Consider the following 26,095-nt stretch of genomic DNA (forward strand, 5'->3'; position numbering starts at 1 on the left):
TCCCTTTCAGTGAATTAAGCATTATAATAATTATTCTTATTTTCGATGTCAACTTTAATGTCAACTTTGTTTCATTGTTTATGGGAAAATATATAAAAGACTTTGGAGAAAGGCATTAGCTCAGTATTCCAAGATGTAGAATAAGTAAAAGTGTAATTAAAATGTCAAAAATTCAAGAATTCTATGTGATTACAGTAAGGTAGAAACATCATTTACTTAGGGAGTTAAACTGCAGTTTAGAGGGAGAAATGGAGTAAACAATGTCTTTTAAAGTGTAAGTCCTTATGTATATTGTAGTAATGGGTTTAATTCAAGTTTTTATTACTTTTTTGTGGTCATAAAATTTCACACAGCCTTGAGGTAAGCCAATTGGTGAAATGTGTGATTTTGTTTAGCTTGTGTGGAAGGGCCAGTGTTAGCAAATGTGTGTTTTATTTTTGTTTCTAACAGTTTAACATTGACAAAGAGGCTGGGGAAAGGCAGATTTACCACCGGTACTGCATGGAGCGAGCTTCCGTTCATTGCGCTCACGTGTTCACCACGGTTTCTGAAATAACAGCAATAGAGGCTGAACATATGCTGAAGAGAAAGCCTGGTAATTATTATCCCTGGATCACCTATCTTTCAGTTCCGAATGATGTTAGACTATGAGGATTTTGTTTTCCATCGTGAAGTAGTAGTTTGAGGAAAAATTGCATTCAGTTACCACGCAGCTCTTTTTATGTATTTTAACTCTCAATTTCAGTAGGTTTGCAGGGAAACCAACTCAAAGCTATATCTGGAACATGGCTAAGTGTTCAATCTGTGCTTGTTGAATAAATGAGCTATGCTTGAAATAACCTCGGTATGACCTGGGTTGTCATAATGAGTCGGTATGTGTAAGGAAGTTCGGTTGACTCTTGTCTTTTAAGAAAATGAAAGCCAAGAAAACAGAAATTTGTGTGAGACTATCCCAGTCCTACATCTTGTAATATTGCCTCACTGGTGCTGTGTTGGTAGAAACGTTTTATATTACCTATCCCCAGATTCCTTGGAAATTTTTCCAGGAACTATCTACAGACCCAGCCAGAGCTTGCAATGTGAAGAACTCATGCTCATAAGACATGACCCTGTCACCCGGCCACGGCTGATTGGCCCAAAGGAAGACATCTGACATAAGCTGGGCCAATCAGAATGCTCCCATTCAAACGAGTCTCTCAATGCACTGTCATACAGTAGAACACCACCAATAGCTCAAAGCTATTGGTAGTGTTCATTTTTCTATTTTGTTGCACTGGATGCAAAGAAGATTAAACTACACTGAATTGTTATAAGAAGCAAAAACAGACTGAGAGAGAGAACTCGAGGCTCTCCACAGTGATTTCGACCACTTTTTTTTTTTTTTTTTTTTTGAGATGAAGTTTTGCTCTGTTGCCCAGGCTGGAGTGCAGTGGCGTGATCTCGGCTCACTGCAGCTTCCGCCGCCCGGGTTCAAGCAATTCTCTGCCTCAGCCTCTCGAGTAGCTGGGATTACAGGCGCCTGCCACCACGCCCAGCTAATTTTTGTATTTTTAGTAGAGACGGGGTTTCACTATCTTGGCCAGGCTGGTCTTGAACTCCTGACCTCGTGATCCACCCACCTCGGCCTCCCAAAGTGCTGGGATTACAGGTGTGAGCTACCGCGGCCAGCCAGTTTTGACCACTTTTAAAAGTCATTCCTAAGGCTCAGCTAAATATTTGCCATGAGACACTCCGGCATCCTATTAATAAATTCCTTGTTATTATACTTAAGCCAGCATTAGTAGGTTTATATGACTTGCAACGAAATCATCCTAATTAATATATCCTCCTTGCTTAATTTCTGTGGTCTTGTCTCTAGTTGTCCTTCTTTCAGATAGCAGAATGTGTAGAAGAGGTATTTCAAGGTGCTAGATTAAAAAAAACAAAACAAAAATCAAGATAGAACAAGAACCCAACTAATTTGAATAGTGGCAGCATTAAGAACCTATAGTAGCCTTTTTTCTTTCCAAGGATTCTCTTGGATTCGCTTGGATTCTTACTCTCATTCTTCTTTTGGGAGTTTATTCCATCAATATGCTCATTTCTCTCTTGGATCTTCCTTTTTCCTGTCTACAGTTATCTTTCTCTGAGCTCACAAAAATGCTTTCTTTGTTTTTGCCTATTCTAAAATGAAAATTTCTCTTGAGGTTTCTACCCTGCCAGATATCATACCATCTCCTCCTTTCTCCTGCTGCCAAATATCTTATAAGAGTAAACCATAATCGCTAGGTTCACTTACTCATTAGCCCCTGGGACTCTGGCTTCCAACCTCCAACTCTGGCCTAAAATTGTGTTTCTAAAAATCATCGAATTCAGGGTCATCTAATGTTTTCTATTTTTCTTTATATTCTCTAGCATTTAAAGGCGGTGAAAATCTGTTTCCATTATTTTTCATGACACTGCACATTCTACTTTCTTTCCAGTATAATCTTTTCTGGTGTCTCTAATCATTTTTCTACTTTCTTTTACTTTTCAAAGTGGACATTCTCCAAGATTCTATTCTAGGTCCTGCTTTCTCTATATACTATTTTCTTAAATTTTTGTTTTCTTAAGAATATAGCTACAGAGTAGTGGTCAAAGCATGAGCTTTTTGCCAAACTGCCTGTATTCAGTACCAAAAATGATTTTATGTTGAGTATACGTTACTAGCTGTGTGACATTATAAAAGTTACTTAAGCTCTCTGTGTCTTATCTGCATAATGTGGATAATCCTTTCTCTTATCTGGAATTATTGCAATGATTCAAACCGTTAACGTATGGAAAAAACCCAGCTCAGTGCCTGGTACATTGTAAAGATTTAGAAAATATCGATTATCATTTTGTGTGGATCACTGTCTAGATTTTCCCCAAGTTCTCATCTATTACTGAGTGCCCACAAGCTAGCTTTCTCTGGAAGTTCTACCAGAAACCATAAACACTGCAATCTGGGCTTCTTCAGACTTGCAGTAGAATCATGTGGTGCCTCTGATGGAAATTGTGAAATCTCTGAACATTTTGTGGCTCAAGAAGGTCAATGGACTTTTAGTAGATCATTAAACATATAAACCTTCCTAAGAGCATTCTGAAAAAAAAAAAAAGGATCACATAGTGTAACTATGACTTTGTATTCCTTGATTTTTCTTGAAGTCTTCCCCGATTAAAAGTTTAACTACAGCCATTACTTTTAACGCTGAGGGTGCAACTACAGAGCAAGAGGAAAATTGGCTGGGTGAAAAACATGCATGGGACCAGATATTTTTCAAAATATCACTATATAATAATTGGCAAAAGCTTATATTTATTACTATATCATTATGCTTTTGCCATAAATTTGACTCAAAATAATTTAAGATGTTGAAAAGGTGATATTTTCTTAAAAATATTGGAGAGAAGGCAGTATGATAAATTTACCAATTACAGATACAAAACTGAATACAACATATGCCTTAAATATCTTATGTTGCTTTAAAAAAATTTGTCATTTTCCTTTAATATAGTCATTAATAGTGTTGCAATTATTGATTTTTGAGCCCACGCTAATACCTTACTATGAACTCTAGCTAATACCATCCTTTAGTCAACGTTTTTCCTTTGTGTTGGCGTTGTTAACATCAGAAACGTGGGTAACATCGACATTGTCTTCTACTTGGGAACAATAGCAAGAAATTAGTGACCAATGTTGCTTCCAGGGAAAGGAAAAAATTATGGAATGGAAGTGAAAAGGAGATTTTTCAAGGTCAATATCTTGATTTTTTAAAAATTTAAATGATATGAGCATATAACTTATATACACTAATTTATTATGTAATAATACATGTATTTATATGAACTAATTAAATTAAATTAATCAAATTAATTTAACTAATTTAACATCATTTCCTGGTTATTTTACTACATTTTACTATGATTTTAGGTTATTTGTATATAGTAGTGCAGTAATACCATTATATGTTACTGCGCACCATTACATACAAATAACCTAAAACCTATAACCTATATAATGGTGCAGTAACATCCATATATATATATATATATATATATATATATATATATATTTCATGGATGGAAATACTATAATGGTGTTACTGCACTTTTCTTCCCAACTCTGCATTTACATTGGTAGCTTGAAATCAGTCATGATGGGAATATTTACACCTTGGAGAAAGGCAAACACTAAAATTATCTCTCTCTCTTTCTCTTTTTCTCTCTTTTTCCTGGAGTACTCTTTGTTAAATTTTACCAGCATATGACTGCACATAGGCCTGTGCATGTGAGATTATTCTGTTATAAATATGGATGTTAGAAGACCTCACTGGCCTAACACTTTAGGCTAATAAACAGACAATTTCAGGACACAGATCTTTTTTTTATAATTGTTTGTGAAACAATTTAGAAAATTGCTGCGGATTACAATCCATAATAAGCTGGTATCCACATACATTCTTGCCTTCTATAGCTTTTGTATGGTACAGTTGTATGACACCACTGCATCAAAAGGGTGGAAATTCCTGAGCCAGGCTGCTTTGGTTCTAAATCCAGCCTCTGTTACTTTGTGCTTACTTGACATTGGGCAAATGACTTAATATTCTGCAGGCCAGGTTCGTTATTTGTAAAATGGGGACAGTGAAAACAATTTACTTTACAGGGATTTTTAAAAATTATTATATATCAAATATAATAGGGCCTGGCACAAAGTGAGCCCTACGTAATTGCTGTAGAAAGATAAATACATTTTAAGATGTAATTGTCATACAATACGAATCACATTATATAGTTCATTTAGGAATTATTCACATGAAAGCTTTCACTGGAAATCTTGGCTACTTAAAATTGATTCTACTGTGGCCATGTATGTAAAAGAGTATAACAAATGTCAGATTACTTAATAAAAACTCATAAAAATCAGTAAGTTTTTATTTTCCACAAAAAATGACCAAAAAGCCTGGATTGATTTTGTGGAACCATATCAAGAAAATAGCCAGTTAACTGTAAAAGATTCTTTCTTTTTTTTTTCTCTTTTGAGATGGAGTCTCACTCTGTCACCCAGGCTGAAATGCAGTGGCGTGATTTCAGCTCACTGCAACCTCCACCTCCTGGGTTGAAGCAATTCTCCCGGCTCAGCCTCCCCAGTAGCTGGGACTACAGGCGCACACCACCATGCCTGACTAATTTTTGTATTTTTAGTAGAGATGGGGTTTCACCATGTTGGCCAGGCTGGAAAAGATTCTTAAAATTACAAAAATCTTCATAGCCCTATGCCACATTTTTTTTAACATAGCTTCTTTTTTCTTGTTTTTGCTTTATGCTGCTAAATCTGATAACCTATGTATTCAACTCAGTAGGTAGTTTCCGTCATATGCTCTGAGTGGTCCCTCTCTTTCTTGTCACAGACCAATGTTTGGAAAACCAAGAATGTCTTCCTGCCTGAGCAACAAAATCTCCCGGGAAGAGTGAATCAGTTGTGTTAGAAATGAGAAATGGAAATAAGAATAGAAATTAGAAGTAAGAGGTTTCCTTTTCCAATTTTCCAAATGCACAAAAGATGTCCCATACACTTGTGGAAAACAAGATGGCAGGAGGTAGTTTAGTGCAGAGTTAAGGAAACAGTATGTGGGGTCAGACTGCATGGATTCTGCTTCGACTTACCAGCCGTGTGTTCTTGGACGGCGTCTTTAAACAACTCCGTGCCTGAGTTTCCACCTCTGAAAATGCTGATAAGAGCACTCACTCCCTTGGTTTGTTGAAGAGATTGAGTTACACTCTAAGCCTTTAGAGCAACACCTGGTGCACATTAAATAATCAATAAGTGAGTACTATAACAACCATTATTATTGTTATTGATTAACTTGTTTCATTGTACCAGTGCCTCATTGTTATTTTGGTCAGGCATTTCTGATTTCCTATTTCAATCAGTAGACCAAATTTGTTGTGAATTTTTATGAATTTTTTATGAACTGGAAGTTTTATAAATTTTAAATTTTATGGTAGTCAGAAAGTAGAATGTCAATAAACATCTAACTTTATAGTTTTAAAGATACTTTTTTCTACAATGGTACCCTCTTTGAAAAGAGAATTTTCATAATAATTTTGTTTTGCCTTTGTAGATGTAGTTACTCCAAACGGCTTGAATGTTAAGAAATTTTCAGCAGTGCATGAGTTTCAAAATCTACATGCCATGTACAAGGCCAGAATCCAAGATTTTGTTCGAGGTCATTTCTATGGGTATGATTTTCTTTATTAAAAAAAAAAAGAAGTATCAGATATGAGTGATCTTTGGTAGAGAGAAAACAGAATTGTAATAGTAAATGTTTATCTTTCCCAGCCTCCTTTGTACATTAACAGAATTCATGTGTACATTTTGTTACTGTTGCTGTATTTCATTTGAAACTGTTTTGTTTTGTTTTGTTTTAGTCATCTCGACTTTGATCTTGAAAAGACTTTGTTCCTTTTCATTGCTGGGAGGTATGAGTTTTCAAACAAAGGAGCTGACATCTTCCTAGAATCCTTATCCAGGCTAAATTTCCTGCTGAGGGTAAGAAAGCTCTAGGACATGGTATAACACTCTTGTAGGGAGAACTTTCTTCTGTGGGAAGTGAAGAATTTTTTGGCTTCTTAAATAGTTTTCAAGAGAATAAACGATAATCGTATTCTAAAAATGGCTTCAGCCTTTCAATTTACATATTGGAGTTACCACACTGTTGACTTGTGTGTTTGTCTATAATGTCATCTTTTTTTTTTTCTTTTTTGGAGAATCTTAAGCTTATCCCATTATATGTCTCATTAAGCTTATCCCATTCTCCCCTTCTATGTTTTAATAAGTCATTATAACATCCCTTTTCCCTCACATGAGTTTGTAATCAATTGAAAAGTAAATATAGAGAAATCCAGTAAATGGAGAGCAAAATATCAATTTTCAGAAAATCAGTGAAGACTATAATGGAAGATGTGGCTTATGTACATGACAATACGCATCCTAATACTGAACCTTGTTATGACTCTTAGCCATTTAATCATAGGAAGCTCTGACCATCACTCTCTTCTCCCGACTGAAGCAGGCCTTCAGAGTAGCATGTGCCACATAGCTGGCAGCCAAACCCGACAGCACGAACTCTCTATAGAACAGGGCAGACACATACACACTCGGTTCACTCACCTCCCCAGCCACACCACCTCCCTGTGACTAAGAGTCTTAAACTCTCGAACTAGTGGGTGTCACACCACATGAAAGCATGAAGGAGGAAAAAGAAGGTTCTTACTCCCAACAATGTGAAATCAATTTTTACTCAGGAAGGTGGGATACAAAGTGGGTTCTCAACTAACCGAGCAATACGATATGCATAAATAGAAGCAACTATAAAAAAAGATACCATGTCTTAGCTATTGATGGCAGCTATTGGTTTATATTCCAATCCCATCACATAAAAATATAGAATAAGTAACAGGAAAATATTCACAGGAGAAGAGTGTAGAATTTCAATCTTAATGAGATAATGAGAAAATCTAAACTTTCCTGAGTTCTGACTACCCTCCAATTAAATTTTTATTTCTTGGACATAAATTTTTTGCTTTAGAGCAGACATTATACCAAATATGCTAAAAAAATTTACTAAAGCCACATTAATAAGCAAGCGATTCATTAATAAAATCCAACTATGCAAAACAGAACTGAAGACTAAAAAGATTATTCTTAAATAACCTTACTTCATATTTCCTAGTATATATTCATTCAACAAGCTTTATAATGGACTCACAACTATATCACATATACAGTCTTTAGGGACATTATTAATAAATGCATTTATATAGTTATTAAATATTCACTTTATTTATAGATATGAAGAAAAGACTGATTACTATTATACTAGACATAAAAGATAACTGCAATACTTGGAGAAGTTAAAAGAAGGAATTCTCTTTCCACATAGTACATTTATTCTTTGATAGCACATTGGCTGTTCCTAGGGTGAGTTTCCTATTGTATGCCTTCAGTAGCTTTCCCTAATAAAATGTCAGGCCCCAGAGGGCCGAGGCTGCGTATTAGACGGTAAAGTGCCCCACACTCTGGAGCTAGTCAGTCATTTCCACAACACATAAACCTTCATAGAGGTTCATGATTTTAAGTGAGTTTATCCTTTCATTCTTATAGCTTCTTAACAAGTCATTTCCTTTTGAGAGATGCTAAGCCAGCAGTTTAAATGTCAGCTTTGGCACTAACCTGTTATAGGAACTCAGAGAAAATATTTAACCTCTCATTCCTTTCTTTTGACATTAATAAAATGAGGAGAGAAATGCCTATTATACATGATTATTAGTAGTATATTTAAAGCACCCAGCACGGTGTCTGCTATCCCAAAAGTGCTCGTCTTGTGCTTGTTTCTTTGCTTTAGGGCTAAAAACCAAAATATAACATCATGAGAATCAAGACATTTAGCGGAAGAGTAAAAATAATCTATCTGTCATCAATCAACATGAATAAGCAAAAAAATTGAAATATTATTTTAGCTTTTACCAAAGCTTAAATCTTCATTAAACTTCCAATCTGAAATTTTAAAGAACTAATTTTGGTCTTGTAATATTAGCTCTCATTCATGCTATTTTTTTAACCACAGAAAAGCACAGTGTCATCAATAGCAATAGTTATCTATTCTAGATGGTCAAAGGCGCGAAAATATTTTGTTTGAATTTTCAAATTGTTAATTGACAAATACTGATTGAAAGTCAATTTGTTCATTGACAAGTACTGACTGAAAATTTAAAATTTATTTTGATTTTAATTAAAATTTCTGAAAAAGTCTCAGGAAGGTGAATATAATCTCTCTGTGAAACATAAATAACTATACCTTTTATCTACTGATATTTTAAAACTCTACTTTTCAATGTTTAAGTTCCATCTATCATACTTTTTAAAAATCTTTGATAGTTGACTCTGTTGTGTTTTCTAATTCCTCATCAGATGCATAAAAGTGACATCACAGTGGTGGTGTTTTTCATTATGCCTGCCAAGACAAATAATTTCAACGTGGAAACCCTGAAAGGACAAGCAGTGCGAAAACAGCTGTGGTAATCTCACATCCTGTGAATGTTCTCTAGCAATAAATGTGAAAAGATTTCTTTTAAGTGAATAACATCTCATGTATCGCCTTGAACTTTGTTTTTTCCTTAAGATTATTACAGACAAATAATACTTGACTCTCTTTTCATCGTGCTACTATTTTAGATTATTGTAATGTTTATAACATTATAGGTGTTATACAAATTTTGGAATGAGCTACCATTGAAGGAGCAAGGCCCTGTAGAAATCTTTAAAGATGAGTCAAACATTTTTAAACTTTCTGTTGTGAAATTCTAAGAACATGTCAAGTAAAAAGCTTAGTAATATGACTCCCTGTATACTCATAGTTCAGATTCAACAATGATCAACAAATTCCCATCTTGTTACACCTATACCTCCATCTACTCCCCCTCTCTGCTCTCTATCCTGTTCCAATCAACATGAAGCAAAAAAATTTTAAGCTCTTTGTGCTGGCCATGGTGTTCTGTTGCCTCAGCTCTGGAGATGTCAACTTAAGCTGAATTGGCAAGTAGTAAAATAATAGAAGAGACTATAAAAAAGATACCTGTAATTTCAAATAATGTAATTTCAAAGAATGTCAACAAAACAATAGCATTATCATGACAAATAAAGATTAAACATTGTCATACTGTTTAAATGATAAATCTTTCTGTTTCAAACAGGGATGTTGCACATTCTGTAAAGGAAAAGTTTGGAAAAAAACTCTACGATGCATTATTAAGGTAGGTGCTTGAAATGCTTTCTACTTCAATCACTTAAGTCTTCACTATTCAAACAACAATTTAGACATCATAACTTATTAATTTTGTTCCAAATATCAAGGAATTAATAGCCTTTGAAAATGTGTTATGTCATGTGAACAGTGTTTTACCCTTCATTTGACAAAACTTGTAAACAGCTGTACAAATAAGAATACATTTATATGCAGGCAAGTTCTAATTCAATGATGAACTCATTAAGGGTTGATATGTCAATCTGAAGCTGAGAGAGACTTCATGAGATTTTAATTCAAAATATATATTGACAATGTGTATTAAATATGTACTTAAATATTAAGTCTATGTGAACATTTACTTTATAGAATAATCAACATTATTTATTAAAATACATGAAATATATAATATATAATCTGATGCTTAGGAATCACTGAATTAGTGCCAGCTGTTTTTATTTTTGTTATTAACATTTTTTCCCTGCAGAGGAGAAATTCCTGACCTGAATGATATTTTAGATCGAGATGATCTAACAATTATGAAAAGAGCCATCTTTTCAACTCAGGTAATAAGGAAAAAAGCACCCACCATGTCCCATAGTTATTAAATTCTATCTAATCAGTATTTTAATTTATTGGAATGTGCTAATTTGGAACATTTTTAGACCTGAGGCTAGAAAAGACATTCTTACATAGTCACTTAAATGATTACTTTGGACATTTTTTCATTAGTGGTTTTAAGAGCTCCTTTAAAAAATCTCATGAAACTTGTCCTTCGACTTGCTTACAAAATTATTTTTGAATTAATATATTCAATATAAAAATTGTGTATAGTTTAGTAACTACAAAAAAGTCCTAAATATTTCCAAAACATAGAATTTGAGTCACATTAGAGAAAAGAATATTTCTTAATCGAGTGGAATTATTACAAAAGAGATAAAACAAATGTGTTAGGCTTGCATCAAAATGCTTGTTATAATAGGGAAGAATCAGGTACTGGAGGACAGCCTTGCTAAAAGAAATCAGTAAGGTCATCTTAAGTCAAGACTTCAGGACACCTTTATATTCCAAATAAGTCCCGGAAGCAATCAAGAAGTCCAGGTCTCTCATATAGTAGCTGCAGGCGGAAAACAAAAGCTTCATGTATTCATAGTATGCAAAGGAGATTCTTCAACCCATATCTTCCTTTGACACACACACAAGACTTAGTCATCATCATTAGTGCCATCTCAAAAGACTGAAGGTGTGAAGGTTGGATGAAATGTCAATGACCTATTGTTGAAATTAGTCACCCTTATTAATTCTTTCCGCAATTGACATTTCCTTCCCTCTCATACTTCAGCGACAGTCATTGCCCCCAGTGACCACGCACAACATGATTGATGACTCCACCGACCCCATCCTCAGCACCATTAGGCGGATTGGACTTTTCAACAACCGCACAGATAGAGTCAAGGTAGAACAAATTGTTCATGTGGGGAACTTTCAACTTACTTAAAATATATTTTCTGAGAATTTATTAGCTTTCCTTAGTTGTTTTTACATCTACAAGAAATATTTTAAGTATTTTAAAGGAAAATTGGTTCAGTTTCTTGTCTTGGATAACTAAAGTATAATGAATATTTTGGTATAATTCTTGAAAATTGAAACATATTCATAGCTTTGAGCTATAATTCTAGCATTTATTTCCACTGTACAATACTGCTAATAAGCATAAGGAAATTACTTACTTTTTTGTTTCGTTTTTTTCTTTTTTTGAGATGGAGTCTCGCTCTGTCACCCAGGCTGGAGTGCAGTGGCGTGATCTCGGCTCACTGCAAGCTCCGCCTCCCGGGTTCACACCATTCTCCTGCCTCAGCCTCCGGAGTAGCTGGGACTACAGGCGCCCGCAACCATGCCCGGCTAATTTTTTGTATTTTTAGTAGAGACGGGGTTTCACCGTGTAAGCCAGGATGGTCTCGATCTCCTGACCTCGTGATCCACCCGCCTCGGCCTCCCAAAATGCTGGGATTACAGGCGTGAGCCACCGCGCCCGGCCAGAAATTACTTACTTTTTAATGATACCAATTATTCTAAGAATTATTTGAATGAAAGAATCGTTGATATTAACATGGATAGTGTTTGTTTCTTTCTAATAAAGTTCAACTTAAGGGGATAATATGAGGAACTTCCAGTTTCAGAGAATGTGGCTGATAATGTTTTTATAAAATTTTCTATAGAGCAATTCATTCTTTTGACTTGAGTTTCTACAATGACTTGGCACAATGTTACTTGCTGAGGGCATTTATATGAGTAAGAGCTGGTTTCTGCCACTGTGGACCTTAAACCATATGATGTTTACTGAGGGCCTGCTGTATTCCAGGCATGGTTTTGGATATTGAAGACAAAGATGAACATGCAAACAGATAATTGCTTACCTCTACTAAGCTCCATCCACTAATGTTCAAGATCAAATGGCCACAACGAATCTTTTCAAATGACCCCATTTTCACTTCTTTCTTTCATTTTTAGCAGATGACCTAATTGACAATTAAATAAATTATGAACTCCTGCAGTGTCCCCCCATGCTGGCCCCAAATGTAGATTTTGACCTATCCTTACATTTTTTCCTTCAGGTTCTTACAACTATTCTAAGATTTCAATCCCCACATTCTTAGGAAACTTGCCTTATCTTTTTTCCTTCTGTTGTATTGTACATTTCATTCTTATCACTAGCTTCTTCTCTTGCTATCTATAAATATTCCTTAAATTTCTCCATGTTAAAAAAATCAAACAAATAAATTTGGCCTTCACCCTCTTTCCCTCTGATGTTTTTACAAAACCATGGGAGAGATGGTTGTATGTAGAAAAGGTCATCCTTAGTGACTGATGGATACTGGGAGTAAGAAAGAGGGAAAATTCAAGAATAATAGCCTCTTGGCTTTAGTATTTAACCAATGCTTCCTAAAAATCAAGTCTTTCACAGAAACTGGTTTGAGGGTCATGTCATGAACTGAGTTCGGTTTCTGATGAATTGAGTTTGAGTTACATGTGAGATATAGAACTTGAGATGTTTAACGGGCACTGAGAAAACATAGGCCTGGAGCTCATGAGGGCAACCTTGAAGGAGAGACATTGGTGCATGGGCAGCAGTGGACATCAATGAATGATGACCCTGACACACTCAAAACCAGGTTGAGGGCTGGGTGCAGTGCTTCACACCTATAATTCCAGCCCTTTGGGAGGTTGCGGTAGGTGGATTGCTTGAGGCCAGGAGTTCAAGACCAGCCTGGACAACATGGTGAAACCCTGTCTCTACAAAAAATACAAATGAATTAGCCCGGTGTGGTGGTACACGCCTGTAGTACCAGGTACTAGGGAGGCATAAGTGGGAGGATTGCTTGGGCCCTGGAGGTAGAGGCTGCGATTGTGCCACTGCCCTCCAGCATGGGTGACAGAGTGAGACTCCACCTCACAAAAAACACAAAAACAAAAATTAAAAAGACTCGGTTGAATAAGTAGAGAAAAATGTCAATCCAAGGAAACTTCAAGATTTAAGAGAAAATTAGAGGAAGAAAAGTCAGGGAAAGAAAGAGCAGAAAATAAAAAGAAAAATATTTCAGAAATTGAGGTAGGAGAAATTTTCTTAATTGTAGGAAGACCTCATGATACAGCATTAAGTAACACAAGCGGTTTATAAAATGTTCCATGCTGTGGAACATTTATATCAAACATATCCACATGCACATAGATGGCCCTAGGCCATAGAATTGTTACTGAGATGCCATGTTTTTGATCTGGGTCCCCTTGCTGGTGGGGCAGAAAGCCAGTTACTGAGAAAATGAGTATTGCCAGGGAAGAAGGCTTTTTTGGGTGCTGCAGCCTAGGAGAATGAGAGATCAGCCTCATACTCATCTCCCCATCTGACTAAAATTGGGGGATTTATATAAACAGGGAAGGAATGTAAAACAGGAATTAGGAAAGGATAAAGAAGCAATCATGAGGAATGAGGGGTCTGGCATCTCACTGTCTGGATGTGATGATCTGGTGAGCTTCAGTCCCTTACCTGAAGATCAGTTTCCTGAGGGAGGAACTCAGATGAGAGAAATGTAAATTTCAAGTTTTAAGATCAGAAGTGTCAATTTCTATGTTTATTTAAAAACCAATAAGTATTATTTCTATAGGACAATGGGGCCCCTTTCATTATAAGTGGTTTTTATTTTCTCATTTGTGTTTCTGTATTTCTGAAATATCTACACCTAGCACACCTCCTATAATAAGTGAGCTACATCCCTGGGAATGCAGGAATGTATCCATCAAAGTGAAAATAATACTAAGGGACAGAAATAATTTCTAAGAGATAGAAAAATCTATCCCTTAGATTTTTTAGTATTATCATATCCACAGAGACTTATACTTCATTGCAGAGTATGTCAGTACTAACTAGGCCTCATTCTCATATAGTTTAACCTAAGCTGGTCTTTCTGTCTGTGTCTCCTGGAAAGGAAATAGTAGAGGCAGGGAAAGTTTATTTCCCTGTAGACTTCTGTTTTTCTCAGAACATTTTGTGTCACACTTTTATCTAAATCTAGGTCTTTTTCTGAGGATCCGTCTGCTGCCTGGCACATGTTACGTACAATACATGCAGACAGAAGGGAGGGATGAGGGAAAGTGGGAAAAGGAGGGATGAGTCATGCAGCTGGCAATAGTTCATGCTTCCCTTGCCCTTGGGAAGACTGAGGCTGGAAGGTTCATTGAAATTGGAAGCTCAATGAAGAATGCCTTGCTGATCCGTGTTTTAAAAGTGTTTTGCATCAGTGAAACAATTTTCCAGGAATGGAAAAGTACCTTATTTCCTAAACATACGTAACACTTTCATACCTCTGTGTCCTTCCTGATGTTATCATCTCTTTCTGAAATACTCTTATCTGTTATTCTAACAATTCTTCTGGGTTCCAACCTAAAAGTTGTTATTTCCTTGCACCTTTCCCTAACACACATTCCTCTACTCCAGACAGGAACGGTTGTTTCCTTATCTGTATTCTCGAGACACTTTATATCTGCTATAGTTATAGGAGTGATTACAATAAATTGTGTTTTTAAAAACGTTATGTGTCCATTTTTCTAGAAGAACTCAGTTATTTGAGGCAGCAATCATTCTCATATGTATTGTCTCTGTTTAGTTTCTCTGAGAAGCAGACACCAAGGTGAGATTAGATATGCGAAGGACTAATTAGAGAAAGCCCTGTGAAGGATGAAGGGGTCGAAAGCAAGTACAGGCAGGGAGATGCAGGTCATGCAGGTTAACTTACCCATGAGGAGAGAGCAGGAAGGAAGGATGATGTAGGAAGAGCCACAGACTGCAGCCCAGATTTAAAAATGCCTCAGTCTGTCCTTCCTCCCTCCTTCCCTGCCTCTCTCCTTCCCTTCCTTCCTCACTTCCTTCCTTCCTTGCTCACTTCCTTCCTTCCTCTCTTCCTTTTTTCCTTCCCTCCCTCCTTCCTTCCTCACTTCCTTCCTTCCTTCCATTCTTCTTTCCTTCCTAGAAAGGAAAGTCAATGTATTTAATAAAAAAACAAGAATTAATAAAAATTGGCTAATATACAAAAAATATACACACAGCAGCAGCACTTGTGCCTCATACAGGGGAAAAGCAGTGGTCGAAGACCACTCAACATGGCTTTTCAGTTAATGGAAGAGAAAAAGGAATACATACATACACATGTACACAGACAAATAGGAAAAATAGTTTTCAATAGTGTAATCTACAGCTAATGCAAATTCAGAACTATTTTACAGTGCTTCATTTCTTAATACAAAAGAAGCCTATTTTGTGTGTGTATGTGTATTATGTGTGTGTATAAATTGGTTTACTGTTAACTTATTTTAAATATATTAGTGTTAATGTTACTACATACCCCTTTTTCCTGTATTCAGCAACCTTTCCATTCTGTTTTACCTTTATATGTACCTCCCACTTACCAGAATAGTTTCAGATTGGCAGACAGATAGGTGTCTGATTCTATGAGCAATTGAATACGGATTCCTATTAATAGGGATAGGGATTCCCCAAACAAAAATTGCCCATTAAAGGCACCTGTTGGGCAGAAATGACTTCACACTGGTACCAGTTTCTGCCAGTCCTGTAAGTTAGGAGCAGCTGCTGCAATAGATCCAGAGGGAAGGCAACTGGTGCTGTCAGTCAAGATTCCTGGGGCTAAGATCTCTAGAAGTAAAGCTGAGCTATATTTCCAGGGTTGGCAGATCTATAAAGAAGGCAGCAGACTAAGTCCATGAAGACTGTATTTAAATCCCTGACACTTATCAATTTTGTAAATTCACTTAATCTCTCTGCACCTCAGTCTTCTCATCTGTGAGTGGTGATAAAATAACCCCACACTCATAGAACTGTAAGGATTAAATTAGACATAGGCCAAGCGCAGTGGCTCCTGTCTGTAATCCCAGTTACTCAGAAGACTGAGGCGGGGGGATCACTTGAGGCCAGGAGTTTGAGGATGCAATGACCTATGAATGTGCCACTGCACTCTAGCCTGAGTGACAGAGTGGGACCCCATCTCAAAAAGAATTCATAAATAGGTGCTGCGTTTAACAGCTTGGCACATAGTAAATACATAATAAGTATTAGCTTCTTTTAGTTCTTAGCCGAGAATCTGACACATGATGGGAACTCATTATTTTTAGGAGAGATGTGAATAGGGTTTGGTGAGATGTGAAGAAAGCGGATTTATCTTCTCCTGCAGGATTTGGTAAGACGTTTTATAAAAGAGATGACGTGTTAGCTAGATCTTGATTAATGATCTGGAATTTGTCACGCAAATAACTGGAAAGGGGACTCACCAGGCAGAGAAAAAAAGTAGAGGAGAAGGCACAGAGATATCAAAGCACATGACTTTCATAGGGTGAGTGGAGATGAAAGTTTGTCTCATAATTTATGTCTACACAGTTAAACTCATGAATATTTTGAGATGCTCATTTATTATCATAAGGCAGCCACAGACACACACACAAAATAAATGTACAGCACCTTCCTGACATTTACTACATACTCAAAGCACTGAGAGAAACTCCCATCAATGCAGAATTAGGTATTATATTTTATTAACAATTCTTTAAAAATTTGGCAATAACTTAGGCCCGTGCTGATTTAAGTGCCTATTTAATCACCTGCTTAAAGAACTCCGTAGAGTGGTTCTAAACTCTCAGAGTGCATTGATAAGTTTTTGATATGAATGTCATATTTGATTCAGCAAACATTGCAGATCATTTTGAATTTGAATTTATTTATCATTTTGCCTTAGCTACGTAGTGTGGTGAGGAAAGCCCAGGCTGAAGATTTCATGTCTCAGCTCTGGACTGCCACGGTGTAAAAATAAACTAACTTCCTGAGACCTTACTTCTGTCCTGGAATAAATAAAGAGTCAGACAAGCCTTTGTCTCTGTTTCTTGTTTTGTTTTTCCTACTGATCTAGGTAGGGTCTGCTGTGAGCCAGGAGCTTTCCTGGGCGCTTTTTATACAGGATCTCATTTAATCCTCTTTATAACCTTCAGCTGACTTCTAATATCCCTTCCTCATCCCTGGGCTTCTGCAGTTGGCTGGTTTAGAGCCAGAGCAGCTGTTTTCTTATTTTAGTTATGCTGTCATTCTGTTTGGCTGGGAGCAAAACAAATGAACCATGGTGTTTTCATGTTCCAAAATGGGCTTTGGAGAGTGCAACTTTTCCTGAGCTTGGAAACGCTAAAGTAGACACAATGCTTTTCAAATCCCCCTTTCTTGTTCTTTGCCAAGAGAGTACAACGGGTTGCCAGTTTGATGATTGCCCAGATACAGTATCTGTGTCTTTTGTCTTTTTTTGTAGTGAGCTACTTTGCACCTAATAGGAACTCAAATCATGTTCTATGAATGAAAATATTGTATTCACTTTTACTTTGCCATTTTGTAATTTCTGTGATTGAATTCTTAAGTACTGGGGTTTGCATATCATTTTATTCTTAAGTTTAACTTATCTCCTACTTATGGATCTGCTGAGATATAATTAATGTTTGTAATGTCCTTGAGGATCCAAGGGGTAAATCTCTCCAATAAAACAAAGACTTCAGATTTTTTTTTTTACTTTAATCCTTGGCATATGATAAGATTATAAAGTGATAAAATCAATTTAAAATTGATAATTCAACAGCCCTCTTTATGTCTTATCTTCTTTACCAATTGCACAAGGTCACTAAGATTAAATGAGGTAATATGTATATTTATAGTATATAAAATGTTATACAAATATAATGATAATTGTTACATACCCAAGTTTGGGTTTTTCTTCAAAGTAATCTCTTCTGAAGAATGCATACTTATTATTTCATGAATAAACATGAAAAGTGTAGAGTGCTTGTGTAAAAATAGTTTGTCTTCTTTCTCTCTCTCTCTCTTTTTGAAATAGACTCTCTCTCTGTCGCCCAGGCTGGAGTGCAGTGGCACGATCTCTGCTCACTGCAACCTCCGCCTCCCAGGTTCAAGGCGATTCTCCTGCTCCAACCTACTGAGTAGCTGGGACTACAGGTGCATGCCACCACACCCAGCTGATTTTTGTATTTTTAGTAGAGATGGGGTTTCATCATGTTGGCCAGGCTGGTCTCGAACTCCTGACCTCAGGTGATCTACCTGCCTCGGCCTCCCAAAGTGCTGGGATTACAGCAGTGAGCCACGGCACCTGGCCTGTCTTCTTTTTCTTTGTCTTTCCTTTTCCTTCCAGAACAATTCAGTTCTAAAGCCATTTGGTGGGCAACATAAGGTAGGTATCTGCACTAGAACAGGGAGGGTGCTGTGGAAGTCCAGAGAAAGGCATCAGAGTCCAAGCAGTTTGAGAAATGTCTACACAAAGAGGAGCAGCCTAAAGCAGTGTCAGAGCCAGAATGGAGACAGGAGGGCATCCGTGCATGTGAGGGAGTGTATGGAGAAAGATTAGTTACACAGAAGATTGACCCAATATGTAGCAAATTAAAGGTAGCAAAAACCAGGTGTGTGTGTGTGTATGTGTGTGTGTGTGTTCTTTCTGTCTACTCAGAGCACTTGGGGGAAGTAATAGGCCAATGACAATGAGCACACCTAGTAGCCAGGTCTTGATTGCTAAATGCCATTTGCTACTAAAGGGAACCAGGGCTGCCTTTAGAATTGGCTGATTTTAGAACTGTGACAGGTAAAGTACAAGTTGAGCCTGGAACTTCTTGTGTCAAAAATCAAAGAAATGCTCAAGGAACAATGAAGTTTTGTTAAATATATACAGAAACAAACTTGAAGGAGCTCCCACTGGCCAAATCATGGACAATTTGAGTGTCAAAATAAATAAAGATAGTAAGGAATTAGGGTGCATTGAATGACATAAGGAATCAGAAGTCCAATACAAATATTAATTAAAAGTTTAATTAGGAATGAGAGATTTACACAGCTTCCAAATAACTGCCTCAATACTTGTTAATAACAAAGAGTAAAAAGAATAACTTTATAGTGGAGAAGCCAAAAAGGCTTGGCCTTAATCAAGAGATCAAAATAAACATCATCATTAATGAAAAAAATAGAAAACCTTTACCACCTGATTAAAATGCAATGAAAAGAACACAGCACCACTTCTGTGATATATCTGCCAGAGATGTGTGAACTAAATCTAATTATGAAGAAGCGTAAGACAAACCCGCATTGAGGGACATACATCAAAATAAATACAGTCTTCAAAAATACCAAAGTCAGAAAAGCCAAAAAAGCCCATGAACTCTTCCAAATTGAAGGACTCTAGAGGGATGTGACAACTAAATGTAATATGTAATTCTGAACTGGATCCTTTGGTTTAAAAATCACTATTTGAATCATCAGAAACACTTAAATGGGGTTTAAGAATTATACGGTGGTGATACATCAATGTTAATTTCCTGACTTTTATGTTTATGTAAGATTATGTAAGAATGCTCTTGTTTGTATATTTCCCACAATACAGTTTATGAATGGTTCTGAAAATATATGAATTCTCTTCATATTGTACTTGGAACTTTCTGTAAATGTGGGATTCCCAATAATTTTATATCAGATGTCACTTATTTTCAATAACCCCTTAGGTATGGGTGAGGCTGAGAGATAATCTAATAATAGCTCAGTGATAACTGTAGTAAGTGGGAGAAATAGGATAATTCATTCACAGAGTTAGCAAGTTAAATAGCTATTCTAGTCACAACTTTCCAATTATAGCCATGCTCTCGTCATTAGTAATATTTTGTGCCACTCACAATGTAATGGCTACAGATACAACACATTTTAAGGCTAAACCTGAACTATTAATATTTTTCCATTACTTTCTTGAGTCCAGAAATCAATACACAGTAAATCAAGCCATGATTTATAGTATTTGCCTATTTTCATTCTATGAAAACTCTCACTGCCACCAAGGCCATTGTCAAGCTACCAATGCAATGTCACTGAATTAAGGAAAAATAGTAGGAAACAGAAGGAGAAAATAGCATGTTGGGCAAAATACGTGCCCCCCCCCCCAAAATAGTGCTGGGCAAAATAGCACATTGTGCAAATTAATTGACTATATAGAATTGACAATATGGAGTATTGTATATATACATTTTTAATAGACTTTATTTTTAGAGCAGTTTTAGGTTCACAGCAAAATTGAACAGAAAGTACAGAATGTCCATGCTCTTGTTTCTGCCTTTCCAGTGTGGGCCCAGAACTGGCTCATACAAATGCACAAGAGCCAGTAGTTAAATGTTCAGAAGCTTTGTGAACCAGTTTTAAATACAGCTATTGCTAAAATTAAATTATATAAATTTTAAAATAAGTCAACTATATTAAATGAAAGGTAATTCTCAAAATTCATCACATCCTAATTATTTACTGCATATTACTATGACCTATGCAGTTGAGACTCTATGTCTGTCAGATCTTCGTGGTGCAAATGCTTTATAATGATATGCTACTGCTTTCCCTGTCTCTGAATTCAGCAACATCATATTGGTAGCTTAAAAATGGCCTTGGTGGTAGTGGGAGTATTTATAGAATGAAAATAGGCAAACACTACGAATCATGGCTTCATTTACTGCGTATTGATTTCTGGATCTGTAGCCTGTACATTGTGAGTGGCAAAAAAAATATTTTCTCCATGTTCAAGAACTAATATCTGACCCAGCAAAGAAGTCACTTGCATTATTGATGAACTCATGAAGTTCCAACAAATGTCTCTGTTATTTCAGCTCCTTCTACCCATTAACAAAGGAAATCAACCAACATTTATGTCAGAGCTACATTCAGCCATCAATTGAAACCGTAAATTGGTTATGAATACAAAATTTTGGAAAAATAAAAATAGCAAATTGTGAGAATTAATTGACTATATAGAATTCACAATAAGGAGTATTGTATATATCCACTTTTAATAGAGTTTGCTTTTTAGAACAGTTTTAGGTTCACAGAAAAATTGAACAGAAAGTACAGTGTCCATTTGCTCTCTGGCCCTTCCCATGCATAGACTCCCCCATTATCAGCATCCCCCAAAGTGGTATATTTGTTCCAGTAGATGAACCTACATTGGCACATAATTACCACCCAAGATCCATAGTTTACATTAGGATTCACTCTTGGTGTTATACATTCTATGGGTTTTGACAAATGTATTCATCATCATAGTGTGATACAGAATAGTTTCACTGCCCTAAAAATTGTCTATACGCTGCCTACTCATCCCTCCCTCACCCCTGACGCCTGGAAACCACAGATCTTTTCACTGGTTCCATAGTTTTACTTTTTCCAGATTGTCACACAGTTGAAATCATACATCATGTAGCATTTTCAGATGAGCTTCTTTCACTTAGTAGTATGCATTTATGTTTCCTCTATTTATTTTCATGGCTTGACAGCTCATTTCTTTTTAGCACTAACTAATATTCCATTGTCTGGATGTACCACAATTTATGTATTCTTTCACCTACTGAAGGACATCTGTGTTGCTTCCAAGTTTTGGCAATTATGAATAAAGTTGTTATAAACATCTACATGTTATAACATCTTTTGTCATTTGGTAACTGTATATACATCATTTATCTCATTAAAAATTACAACAAATTTAAGTATTAATATATATTTATACTTCAGTGTCTCAGTTCTTAAATATTTACCAGCACACCACTGCTTAAAAGCCATGGTAAACACTTTGGCTTTTACTCTGAGTAAAATGGGAAGCCACTGAACAACTTTGAGCAAGGGAATGACTGACATTTTTAAAGGATCAATCTAGTTGTGTTGAATAGAGACCCTAGTGGAACAGAAAGAAGCAGGCAAGTATGTTAGGAGGTGATGGTCTCTAGTTGAGAGAGGATGGAGGTTTGCATGAAGTCCTCTAGCATGATTTAATCTAGATGGCATTCCTAGAACATCTTCCCTGTCCCTTAGTTCCATTTCACTTGAATAACTCATGCTTAAAGCATGTAAGAGTGGTCTGTTACGCAGCCCCCTCTTCCCTGCTCAAGTTGGGAACAAATAGATAAAAAGACAAGAGCAATTAGATAACCAAATGTAAGGTTTATTGCATGTCAGAGCTGGACTGGAGGATATAGTTTAGTGTGAGAGCAAAAATGAGCACGCTAACTCCTTATCCTTCAACCTAAGCCTTGGAACCTGAGGGAAAGTTAAATATGCAGCACAGACACTTTTACAGAATGGAGAGAGGAGAACAAACCACCAAGGCTTTTTTCTTTTTCTTTTGTCTTATCTCTTTTTTCTTTCTGAATCTAGAACATAAGGATTCTATAGTTCCTTATGAACTATAGAACTGAAATAACCAAATTGTAGGAGATTTTTCACTTTACTTGCTCCTTTTTCTTTTTTTTTAAATTAGAATTTTCCTTTTTTAGGTGATTTTGCACCCAGAGTTTCTATCCTCCACCAGTCCCTTACTACCCATGGACTATGAAGAGTTTGTTAGAGGTTGTCATCTTGGAGTATTTCCATCATACTATGAACCCTGGGGTTATACTCCAGGTATGTGTCATGTATAGAGTGTGGAATGTTTTGGATTTTGTTAGTATATTATTTTATGTGCATACATATAATATTCAAAGTTGATATTAAATTTCTAATAAGATTTCAATTCTTCAGTTTTAAAAAATTTTGGTTGGATTTATCACAGGGATTAATTTATGGTTTGTAGATAATTACTTAAGAATAAGGATGAAGATTATATAAGTATACCACGGTTTGGGCATATTTTAGGAGGTATGTGAGGTATTGCCTCATTGAATTCCAAAGAAAAAGGAATGTGTTATAAAGGTTGTATGTTATTTAGCTATCTCTATCTGCCCCATTTATTAATGTGAAGGAGAAATTGACTGTAAGTAGGATTAATATAATAAATAATAGTCTAGCAATGTTATTCTTTAAAAATTATTTTAGAATAATTCTTTTTAAAATTTAATGAACATATTTAATATGTAATAGGTAACACAGTCACATGGTTAGGGAAATAAATATAAAAAGGTGTACAGTGAAAAGTCTTCTTCACATTCTTGTTCCTCAAAATAAAAGGTACTTAGACAGATTAGCAATTCAGTGGTATTGTCAACAATGACATCATTCCATTCAGAAACTCCTCCTTCTTCACCGTCCTTTGTTATTTTATTTTATTTTATTTTTTAACAGATGGTAGTTTCTCAGGTTTACTATGTATTTTTCTTTTCTAGACCGAACTGGCATGGTTGCCATTAGCATCAAGAGCAATCAATTTGTACTTGTACTGAAATGTCTAATTAAAAGGGAAACAAATACTTTAAATACATGCCAATGAAAAGAATACAATGATAACTTTTCCATCTCTTATTAATAATCGGATATTTTTCTGCCCAATGTAAATAAAGTTTCACTTGTGATTTTTTTATTATTTCTTTGAGACGGAGTCTCACTCTGTTGCCCAGGCTGGAGTGCAGTGGCACGATCTTGGCTCACTGCAACCTTCGCCTCCTGGGTTCAAGAGATTCTCGTACCTCAGCCTCCCGAGTAGCTGGGATTACAGGCACACACCACCACGCCTGGCTAATTTTTGTGTTTTTAGTAGAGACGGGTTTCATCATGTTGGCCAGGCTGGTCTCAAACTGTTGGCCTTAACTGATCCACCTGCCTCGGCTTCCCAAAGTGCTGGGATTATAGACATGAGCCATCATACCCGGCCTCTTCACTTGTGACTTTTAAAAAGTTCAGAAAACATTTTTATTTATAATTGAGATAGTAAATGTTGCCTTTTGTATCTCAATGTTATCATTGATATAAAGCTCAAGCAAGGAGCAGCAGAGGCCAAGGTGAGAGGGAATAATAGGCTGAATTATGAAGAGGAAGAATTTTTTCTATTATTTGCATCTTTATCCTAGAATTAAAATACAGAATTTAAAAGTCTACAAAAATAGGATCCCATATTATTTACAGCAGGAACAACATGAAGGCTGGGCCTGTTTGGTCATAAGGTCCTATTCTATTGTTCTAGCTTCACCAAGCATAATTTGCCAGCAGCTATAAAAACTTTAAAATTTCTTGGGGAAAATAGACAAAGGATTGTCTTGAAACATGACATAGAAAATATTTGTATCTAACTCTTCCGGGTATCTCTCTTGCAGATCTAAAAATGGCCTACTTTTGTGAAGGTGGTGTCTTCTTACTTAGGAAATGTCCACATAAATATCTCAAACTGCTTGCAATACACTATCTTTTGAGATACATAAAGCACACATTTCACTGATGAACTTAACATTTTGTTTTTGACCTTGTTCTTATTATTTCTAGTAAAACAATTTACTGTTGTAAGTATCACGGATAGAAGAGTATACAACCAAATGCATGAGTGACTGAGGCAATGTGGGAAGTCCTTTCTGTCAGGTCAAGAAAATGTTATAGAACTAATAGCTGACTGTCCACCAAAGTGTCATTTTATAGGGCAAAGTTAAACTTAACAACCCAAAATGATAGAGGAGATATATCTACTGTTTTAAGATAAAGGCCAAAGAAGATGTTACAAAGGATATTATAAATGGACAAATAAGGGAGTTTGTGGAATAGTCCATAGTGAATGAGTCATGCTGTGTTTTACATTAACCAAAGGGAGCTGGTCACTCTTCCCCTAACCTATAGTTACAGGAAGAATGCGACTTCTGGTGGTATACATTTAACATTAGCATATTAGATAACTCGCTAATGTTTTTAGAATAATCTTTTTACGTGTTACTAGACTTAACTCACTCTAGAAAGCATTCATCCAAATGTGTTTTCAGAGAGCCAAATAAATATAAGCACTTATTTCATTAAATTAATTCAATGAACATATACTAAACTTCATGGGTGCCTGGAATATTACTACATAGTGAATTGATGGCCATTTAATAAACATTAAGGATCTGTGAACTTTCATGGCATTGTAGACAAAATTTTGTATACATATGTGTATAAGAATATTTCTCTTCATCATCCTCAGCAAAGTAACACAGGAACAGAAAACCAAACACTGCATGTTCTCACTCATAAGTGGGAGTTGAACAATGAGAACACATGGACACAGGGAGGGAAACATCACACATCGGGGCCTGTTGGGTTGCGGGGCGAGGTGAGGGAGAGCATTAGGACAAATACCTAATGCATGCAGGGCTTAAAACCTAGACGATGGGTTGATAGGTGCAGCAAACCACCATAGCACATGTATACCTATGTAACAAACCTGCACGTTCAGCACATGTGTCCCAGAACTTAAAGTAAAATTTTTTTAGAAAGAAAATAAGAGATACTCTCCAACTCCCAACTCCCATAGAAGGTGGAGCTGAGTCCAGGAGGAAGTCTGAGGAAATAAAAGTGTGTAAAAAGAAAAAAAAGAAGAATATTTCTGGAGAGGAGTTCCAAAATGTTCATCAGACTCTCAAAAGGACTGATAGTCCCCATCCCACTTTCCTCCTCTGCACCACCCACCACTAAAATTAGAGAACAATAACTCCACAGCTATACAGCTAAACCAAGAGGAAACATTTGCAGAGCAAGAGATAAGGTTGCTGTCTAAATTGTATTACTTCATGGGTAATGGGAAGATCTTTTTTTCATCCATCTCCACTCACCAATCAAGGGTGATTCCATTATCAAATATAAATTCCTAAAAATGCAGACATCCTTGAGACTAGTAAAATTTTTAAGACATATCAGTTATTTCCTGGAAAACAGATTTTGATTAAAAGGTGAGGGAGGACTGCAAGAGATCATCCATTTATTGAGCTCCTGAGACAGTGGA

The 26,095-nt window shown here is 36.2% G+C and overlaps 1 protein-coding gene across 1 annotated transcript in view; it reads left to right on the forward strand.

Moving 5' to 3' along the window:
* Positions 1-26,095, forward strand: part of GYS2 (glycogen synthase 2) — a 70,502-nt gene that overhangs the window by 37,441 nt on the left and 6,966 nt on the right. Inside the window, exons 5-12 of the mRNA XM_004052856.5 lie at positions 451-595; positions 6,123-6,240; positions 6,430-6,550; positions 8,972-9,078; positions 9,754-9,813; positions 10,291-10,369; positions 11,146-11,259; positions 22,698-22,824. Coding sequence (XP_004052904.3) covers positions 451-595; positions 6,123-6,240; positions 6,430-6,550; positions 8,972-9,078; positions 9,754-9,813; positions 10,291-10,369; positions 11,146-11,259; positions 22,698-22,824 — 871 coding nt within the window. The remainder of the gene's footprint in view (positions 1-450; positions 596-6,122; positions 6,241-6,429; positions 6,551-8,971; positions 9,079-9,753; positions 9,814-10,290; positions 10,370-11,145; positions 11,260-22,697; positions 22,825-26,095) is intronic.

This window comes from Gorilla gorilla, chromosome 10, assembly GCF_029281585.2.
Source record: "Gorilla gorilla gorilla isolate KB3781 chromosome 10, NHGRI_mGorGor1-v2.1_pri, whole genome shotgun sequence".
Taxonomy (NCBI): Eukaryota; Metazoa; Chordata; class Mammalia; order Primates; family Hominidae; genus Gorilla; species Gorilla gorilla.